General features: G+C 41.0%; 1 protein-coding gene across 1 annotated transcript in view; it reads right to left on the bottom strand.

Annotated features, from left to right (window-relative positions):
• Nucleotides 1-3,187: 3,187 nt before the first annotated feature.
• Nucleotides 3,188-9,299, bottom strand: part of Ankrd13c (ankyrin repeat domain 13C) — a 47,936-nt gene continuing 41,824 nt past the window's right edge. Inside the window, 3 exon segments of the mRNA XM_038311285.2 lie at nucleotides 3,188-5,220; nucleotides 5,223-5,261; nucleotides 7,018-7,118. Of these exon segments, the coding sequence (XP_038167213.1) occupies nucleotides 5,132-5,220; nucleotides 5,223-5,261; nucleotides 7,018-7,118 (229 nt within the window). The 3' untranslated portion in view covers nucleotides 3,188-5,131.

Below are 9,299 nucleotides of genomic sequence, written 5' to 3'. Positions count from 1 at the left end.
ATCAGTCTCCACACCAGTTTCTTCCCTTCGGCATGTTCAAGCGTAGTAACTAAATGGAGTATACCATCTCAGGGTAGATGCCCGCAAAATTGTCAACAGAAACCTTCTAAATTATGGCTTGTGTTTTGGGTGTAGGACTGGGGCCATGCAACAGTGTCTTGGGGGATAAATATGATCTCACCTATACCTAGTAAATTTATATTTTCATTGAAATTACAGAAATTTGCCTTTTCTGAAATAGTATGGAAGTTGTTGATCGAATGTTTGTATTGTATTGCCATACTAGATAATGGCTAGTGTTGGGTGGCTGAGAGAGAGATTGAGACTGGGATTTATAGTGTTCAAGTTTTGAATATAAATTATTAAATAAATTGAATGCTCTATAGAAAAGCAGCATTTGTACAGTTTGTAGTTGAGTAACTTTTTAAGAAAGATTTTATGAAGAGGAATTTGGTCTGTGACAAATACATCAAATTCCATTCATGATCTGAATAGCCACTACATTTTTAAAACAAAGCTGAATGTAGCTGACATTTGCTTAAAACTTTAGCTGATAAAAGGACCATGTGGTGGCATGACCAGGTTTGTAAGAAACAAGTAAAATACTGGCAGTTCCCAGAGCAAATCAATATCCAAAGTTCATTCTGTTGCCTGTGACCACTTAATGCAGACATTCACTTTTCTACAGTTTCAGTTAAAACTAGTGCCAGTGACTTAAGATGTCACCAGAAGGCAGCTTTATTTAGGACACTTCTTGGTTGGTGCTGCTCTGCCAGCTCATGCCTCTTAGCTGACAAACAGTTGGACCCAAGTGGACACTGCCACCACATTGAGTTCTCTTCTGTACTTGGTGGTAAACCAATTTTAAAAATAAAAGTGCTTTTGTTAGAAAATATTTGTCCTCATTTATTTTGCTTAGTTTTAAGTAAAAAAACTTCAGCAATGCAATTTGTGAGAGATGATTGGCCCCATGGTAAGCCTCAGTGAACCAGGGGGCAAGCATGGACTGTAGAAGCCATCACGTTACCAATATAAGCCTGGGTTGGTGGATGGCAGCTCATATTTTAAAACTTAATCAGTAACAGAAGTGCCACAGATTGCACCACCAGGCTCGAGGTGTTCAGTTCTCTTGGGTGGCAGCTACACCTTGGGAAGATGAGTGGACTGTCTATGAGAAGGTAAATGTAATTTTTAGTAGTGGATGTAAAAAACAAAAAATTTTAAATACTTGCTCCCAAATTAGTGTCTGTCATTACACAGAATAAGTATAGCAGCTATCAGAAAATCAGAAGTTTTAGTTTTAGAGAGCGGTTTGACTTGACTGAGTTTTGTACCTGGTGCTGCAGGTCGATCTGTAGTGGAAGGAGGGGTTGGCTGCTGGAATAGGCTGGATCCCACATAGCAAACTAAAAATGCTCACATCTTGGTACCTGTGACTTTGGAGCTGAAGATATCTCAGAATGGGTACACAAAACCTGAACTTGACATTGCTGTCCAGAACCCACCTCCCAATCAGCATCGTCCTTCGCTTGGAAAACATCAAAGCCTGATGCTCGGAACAGCTGACCCGACTGAATGCCCGCACACTTGCATGCACTGAGGGTGTGGCAGAGGGGTCAGAAGTACTGTTCCAGCACAGCTTGAAAGGAGCAGCTTTTTGTTTTTACCTGGAACTGGATTTAAAAACTGACTACAGACATGCTGTGAAACTTTTAAGTGGCAGCTAATGCTGCCTGAGGTTAAACACTCAGCTTCAGAGTTTACCAGGCCATGCATAGTTTTGGCTGAGCTTCATTTTGCTAGTTCTTTGTGTTCCTGACCAATTCTATGGGCAAATTTTGATTATTAGTTGTCTGCAAAGTGGGTCCACTCTCCACCAGTCTCACTGGACTCAAAGAACCAGATCTCTATCTGCTGTAGACTTAATGTAGAGGTTGAGCCTAGCATCTCAAACAAGGCAAGCACAGCCGAGTGCTGCATCTCTAACCACTTCTAACAGATTCTGACGTCTTGATCCTGCTGCCTCAGGAGTGGAGTGGACTAAATCCATGTATCACTACACATGACGTGAGAACCCAATTTTATTCATGAGCTTTAGTTTTGCATTCAGCTACTTGCTATTAGCCAATTATCATGGAGGTTTCCAGCCATCAACATGGGCTTAACTCAGCCAAGGCACCTGCTGTACACGCCTTTTATTAACTGCAGCTTTTTTTAATTCTCTAATACTGCAGTTTCCCCTCCTCCTCTCCTAGCTCCCCTCTCTCCCAGATCCACTGTTGCTTTCCCTCAGAAAAGAGCAGGCTCCCAGGGTATGAACCAAGTATGACAAAACAAGTTACAGTCAGACCAGTAACATACCCTCATATCAAAGCTAGAGAGGCAACCAGCGGGAGGAAAGGGGTCCCAAAAACAAACAGGAGATAGTCCCACAAGAAGAAACCAGCATATATGCAGAGAACCTAGGTCAGACCCATACAGGCTCCCTAACTTGTCACTTCTGTCTCTGATCCCGAGCCCTGGTTAGCTGATTCTATGGGGAGTGGTTTTTTTTTAATAATTTTTTTAGATTTATTTATTTATTATGTATACAACTTTCTGCCTCGATGTTTGCCCGCATGCCAGAGGAGGGCGCCAGATCTCAGTACAGATGGTTGTGAGCCACCATGTGGTTGCTGGGAATTGAACTCAGGACCTCTGGAAGAGCAGCCAGTGCTCTTAATGACTCCAATGGGGAGTGTTTTTGTGGTGTCCTTGACACCCTCTGGCTCCTAAAATCCTTCTCCCCCCCCCCCGCCCCCCCAGATTCCCTGAACTCTGCCTAATGTTTAGCTGTGGGTTTCTGCGTCTGCTCCTATCAGTTGCTGTACGGATGGAGCTTTCTCTGATGATTATGCTAGGCTCCGGCCCACAAAACTGTAGCTCTTTGCCCAAAAATGTCTACTAAGGACATGTCTCAGGAATGGTTTCTTGAAGATGGGAACCATATCTACAGATGTCCCGAGTGATGAGGTATCACACCTTTCAGGAATGGGGCTCCTACTACTAGCTTAATTTTTTTAAATTTACAATACAGAATTCTACCTATCTACATTTCAAAAGAGATCTGCATGTAAGATTGTAAAAAAAAAAAATACTGATCTTAAATCATGTCATTAACAGGATTAAAAGGCACATCATGATAATCTAATATTGTGAAAGTTTATTTGCATTAATTATTAACTCCTTTTTTCCCACCATCGTAAGAGATACATTTTTCTTTGTGATCAGAGAAAAAATATTTTGGAATGAAAAATCTGATTCTACTATTTGTTAGAGAAAAATTAAGTGTTTGTTAAAACAATCCAGTGCAACAATTTTCAGTAGTCCTGCCTCCAGTGTAATCCAGCAAAATATTCACATTGTAAGAAGTTCTAAGTCTCAAGCTACAATTTATCGTTTTGTCCTACATGGTCTACAGGGCCAAGGAGCCTACAGCAGCAGTGATCACTGCCTTTCTGAACCTCAGACCTTAAGTCACTGGATCAGCCATTATCTACTGCCAGGGACCAACAGCCCGCCATTCCATCAAGCTAGCTCTGGGCTTCCCAGTTATTAAAATTATCTTACTGGAGTGGTTAGGGCTTTGGATTTTTAACTCTTGACTATTTTTCTTATAAAAAGTAATAAAACAACATATGCAAGGTGGTTTCACTATGTGAGATGTAACCGTACAGAGATAAATATCTGATGGCTGATGCTTTGGATTTTTTTAAATAAGTCATCTCTTCAATAAAAGTCTCTAAAATATTGGTAAAAGTTTAAACTACAGGTCACTCTATATCACCTGACAGGCGCATCCCTGACACATTTCATCAGGACACATTTATAAATATTTAGGTAAGTCTGTAATACAACATGATTCCTTATGACTCAGACATTGGTCTCCCTAATTTATTTTCATTCTTGGACCTTCAAAACATCTTGTAATAAATATGAAAAAATTTAAGTGCAAAAATGAGTAATGCATGATTTTAACACTTTGGAGACAGAAATCAGTAAATATTTTCCTGTGACTTAAAAAAAAAAACTAAGAACTCAATCTTGCATGTTTCTGGACTTTTAGCCTATAACAAATATAGCATATAAAATGTTTTTACCTTATTTTGAAAGCATTACATACATAGTTGTCCAAAATATGTATTTTTTTAAAATTGACACCAATGCACTAATATTCCATTAAAAATAATCTGACTTATGTGCACTTACTAGAAAGCAAGTTTAAAAATTTGGAATTTGTTTAAAGTGCTGATACTTAGGAGAGGGCTAGCTGTAAGCATGTTATACCGTACCTATCAACACAACAAGAACCTTTAAACTCAAGGTTAGGAAAACAAAAACAAACAAACAAAAAAGAGGTTCTATGAAAGGAAGATCAGTAACAAACAGTTTCCACTGAAAAGGGATTCAGGTAAAACAAAGAGCACCACGATGAGCTGCACAAAGGTGCTGGGGGCACCACATTCCCTGCAGGGAGCACTCCCACTGGATGCATTGCAGCTGTAAATGCAACTGTTACTGAGGTGCTGGAGGGCGGGGCACTGCATTCCCTGCAGGGAGCACTTCCTCGGAATGTATTGCAGCAGGCTGTAAATGCAACTGATGATTACCATTGCTCTGTTCACCTCAGAAAACTCATTTCCTTTTAGTTCACTGAACATTCAAATTACAGAACTATACACAATATGAAAACAAAATTTAAAGGAACATTTACGCATGCCACCCTGGATAGAGGGTGACGCATTTCAAAGGGTTTTCATATCTCTTAAGACACTGAATTTACATTAATGGTCCAGGAGTGTTTTAGATATAGCTATAGATATATTTATATGCATATATATTTCAACAGGAAGTGTAAAAATCTTTAAAAAGAAATCACAGCACTCACAGCTGCTTTACATAGGAAGGTCTCAGGGTCACTGGGTATCAAACTATTACATACAGGAAGTGACTTTAAAAAGATGAATGGCACATCAGGAAGCTTCGGACTTTTTATTAGAGGTCCGTTTCTCATCACATCACTGATGTGTCGACCCTCTGCTTACAGAAGCAATGTCCCTGCCACCTAGAGTCTCTTGCTCTTCTGGATCAGTTAAAGGTCAGGAAAACGACTCGGGTCTTCCTTGTAGTCTTCAGGGATGGCAAAGATGGACCCATCAAATTCATCACACCGGAACTCTGAAAAGTCACAGTGGCTGTGATCGTGGGGAACACGGGGATATCTGGAGAAACAAAGGTGAGACACTGTCAGATGCCATCTGTGGCATCCACACCACCCAGGCCTGTGCCACGGTGGGCTCCATGGCTTCCGCAGAGGAACACCCATGATTTCTCTTTCCAGACTGACATTACTTGAGCACAGCAATCATAGAAGAGTTTCTGGCCCAAAGGTAAGTGAATCTGGAGACCTATGTTCACCCGCTCTGCTCATTTGATTCTCCCTGAGTTCCTGGGGACAGCACAGGCCAGGCAGAAGCTGGTCTGATTCCTAACCCTCTTTACTCAGGGGCCCGAGATTTCATCCATGAACAGCCTCTGAAGTAGATCTATCCAGCCCAGGAGTCTAGTCAAGGTGAGAAACACAGTAAAGTTGCTGTTACACGCTTAGTATTTTGTTTGTAGAATATTCTCATGCCAGAAACATGAAGGGAAGGTTTTCATGAGACAATTGCCACAGGCACCCTGGAGCTCCAGATTCCACTGCTGTCTATTTTGGAGACAGTCTCAGAGGAGTCAGCAAACTCAGGCCTTCTGGAGAACTGTTTTTGTATGGTTTGTAAGAATTTTTCTAACATAGACCCTTAGATTTTTTTTAAAATTTTGCTCATTTCTTTAAAAAGTTTGGTAATTCTATATTTAATACTATGGCCTTTGACTTCTGTGTAAACTAAGGTAGGGAAGGTTCATTTCCCCTCCCACCCTTTGGGCTGTCATTGTTATTGCTTTGTTCTTCGAGACAGGGGTTCTCTTTGTACCCCTGGCTATCCTTTGCCTCTGGAATGCTGGGATTAAAGGTATGGGCCGCCACGCTCGGTCTGGCCGGTTCCATCACTCTTACCACGTGTAGTAGAAAACTCTTTCCTGCACTCAAGTACTTGTGCCTTTGTCAGACCAGGAATGTGTTAAAAAAAAAAAAAAAAAAAAAACTTCTGGTTCCTCTGACCATGGGCATACTACCTGCACAAGTCTGCTGTGCTGGAGACGTGCTGAAGAGACATGGAGTTAGGATCACCCCCGGGGAATCACTGCTAATACATTATGATTGATTCTTTGTCAAAATAGTTCAGCTGTTATAACCTAAGTCCCACCTCTTAGGGTCTCTGCAGGGACATCAACCCAAGAATCACAAAGTAGTCCCCGCCCTGAGAAAGAACATGAGAAAATGAATGCCACTTCTCAGCAAGTGGGAATCTGTTGAAGCTGGAGAGGTAGGCACCAGGTCATCACCCTGACAACAGGGCTGCGCTGACACTCCAGCTCCTCAACTCCCAGACAGTGGTTCTTGCTGCAGAAGGCACCCTGTGGCAACTGCTGGGAAAGCTCAGTCAGCTGGTGCAGACTTCTACTTCCCGACTTCCAACGTGAATGCTAAATGGTTTGTTTCCTGCAATTTGCATAGGAACCAGTGTGCCGCAAAGGTTTCTTAAATTTCTCCTACTGGTGCTGTGCAGTCTGCACCTTGTTTCATTATGTATCTCTGTGCTTCTTTATTTCAGTGACTTAAATGTTCACACACTCTCCTGCAGAAGGTGCTCCCATGACCTTTATATTTCATTTCATTTAAATCCAAAGAAATCAAAACTTTTATCTGCCACTGTTATTTCTCAGGCATTTTAACAGAAACACTAACAAACTTAAATAATTTTTTAAAACCTTAATGAAAATGAAGCAACTGGTACATTCACTGCCCTTTAAAATATATCCTAAATTTGAATTAAAAGTAAAGAACACTAAAATTATACCTGAATTTTGTCTTACCTAATTTTACAGGAAAGCCTGGAGGAAGCTTCATTTGAACAAATTCTCTAAGCTTGTTAAAGTGCTTGAAGGGCGCTATCACTTCTAGAACATTCAATAATCTGAAAAATCAAAGAATAATGTCTTCATGGTTTATGTCCTTAAGGTTGTTCCTGAACTGCACAGCTCAAACAAGATAAACTGAGGCAGACTCAGTCCTCAGTCTTTCTGGGAAGCATCTGTTTTCTTCTATTTTCATGACTGACTTCACTTTTAGGTTAGAACGGTTAATCCTGGTTAATTTCAGATCACATAACCAACTCCTTTGCCTAGATCCCAGAGTTCTTCAGTGTCCTATACAACAGAGCCACACAACAGTTCCTTCGAGCCTCTGGCTGGGCTATTCCAACACCTACTATTACTTTCCTTCCAACAGGGCATATCTTCTTCCAGTGCCTTGCTGTGTAAGCAGCCACTAAACACGCATTAAACCTTAACTGCTTTGCCTTCCTGAGTAAGCAGCAGCTGGACACACATAGATCACACTATTTCCTTTACCTTACTTTTTTTCTGGGGCTGAGAGCTGGTCCCAGGATCTTGTGTATACATGGTCAGCACTTACTGCTGAGCTTAATTCCAGCACTTTTTTTTCTTTTTGAAAATTCTTGAGACATATATAGTCTCAATAACTTGTCCATGTAGGCCTTGAAGTTCTGATCCTCCCGCCTCAGTCTCCAAATAGTTGGGATTGTGAACTTGAGCATAACTTATCCTTTCCTGTGTCAAAAACTATGGGTGAGTGACTGCTATGCTTTCTCTGCCCAAATCTCTTAAATTTGTTTCTTAATAACTGAGAGCTAAACCAGAGAGGTCAGGGTAGAATATTTGTCCAACATGAGCAAGGTACTAGATTCAATCACACGAGAAAAAAAAAGTTTATTTGGAACCAGGGAGAGTAGCTTACATCTGTAAATTTATATGATCCCAAAACTCAGGAGTCTGAAGCATGAAGACTAGGACAGTTCCAGGACGGCTGGGCTAGAGTGAGGTCCCATCACAGCAAAGACACCTTCCATGGTGGGTGTTCTGTACCAACTTTTCCCATTTTGGAATGAAATGTTATCTCACAGACTCTGCCCCTTTCCTACAGAGACATGTCTATCACATCTCAAACAACTAGCCCAGCCACTCTTGGAAGCTAGTAAGTGGATGAGAGTTCTGTACTCAGTCATGGCCACATCTACTCTGTCAACTGGCCTGGTGTATTTGTTTTGTGATAGTGCTGTTCTCTGCTCCAGTTTAGTACTCCTCCGGCCTTTGCATCTCTTCTTCATCTTTATCTTGTCCTTATCTCTAAGAGCGCTCTAGGAGTGCTCCTAGTCACGCTGATTTTATGTTCTCGGTGCGTTCTCCATCAGCAGTGACATTTCTTCTGTTATAGAATGGGTTCTTGTCTAGTTTCTGTATGCAAGTATTTGTTCATTTCCTTTCTCCTAGGACAGTGGTTACAATCATCACATGTACTAAATAATCTATTTCTCATGTTTAAGGATCTCTGGAGTTAAACTCCAAGCACACTATAAAATCAGCTACATTCCTTTAACAGGGATCAGAGCCATCTCTCCATGTTGTTAACTCTCTTCTCCACATCGCCTCCAGCTTCTACCCATGTGTGGCCTCTAGCTTACACGAGGCTCGTGCTACAACATTCTACCTGACCCTTCTAAAGCTTCAGGGTAACAAAGGCAGGTAGTTGTGAACAGATTTTGTTGAAAATTATATCTGGGTAGTGGTGGCACACACCTTTAATGCCAGCACTCGGAAGGCAGAGGCAGGTGGATCTCTGAATTTGAGGCCAGCCTGGTCTATAGGGCAAGTTCCGGGACTGGCTCCATAGCTACTGGGAAACCCTGTCTCGAAAAACAAAAACAAACCAAAAAAAAAAAAGAGGAAAGAAGAAGAGAGGAAGAAAGGAAGAAGGAAGAGTAGAGAGGAGGAAGAAGAGGAAAAAGTAGAAGTAGTAGTAAAAGAACAACAAAATAAATGACAGGAGGTTGGTGCTATAAATTCCAAGAAAAAGGAAAAGAAAGACAAATATATGATTTGACATAAATATGATTACTGTTGGAATCCAATACACCCTGGCTCATAAAGCACAGAAACTTGTGTGGAAAACTCAGACTATTCTCAGGCTCTGCATTCAAAAACAGTCTAACTAATATGCTGGAAGAAAATACCTTTTTATTCCACAAATGTCTATGCTTTCAGTTTTTTTTATAAGCATGTATACTTATGTAAACCAG

Source organism: Arvicola amphibius, chromosome 14 (assembly GCF_903992535.2).
Source record: "Arvicola amphibius chromosome 14, mArvAmp1.2, whole genome shotgun sequence".
Taxonomy (NCBI): Eukaryota; Metazoa; Chordata; class Mammalia; order Rodentia; family Cricetidae; genus Arvicola; species Arvicola amphibius.
The sequence above is the reverse complement of the archived record's forward strand: the minus strand, read 5'-3'. Positions and strand labels throughout refer to the sequence as shown.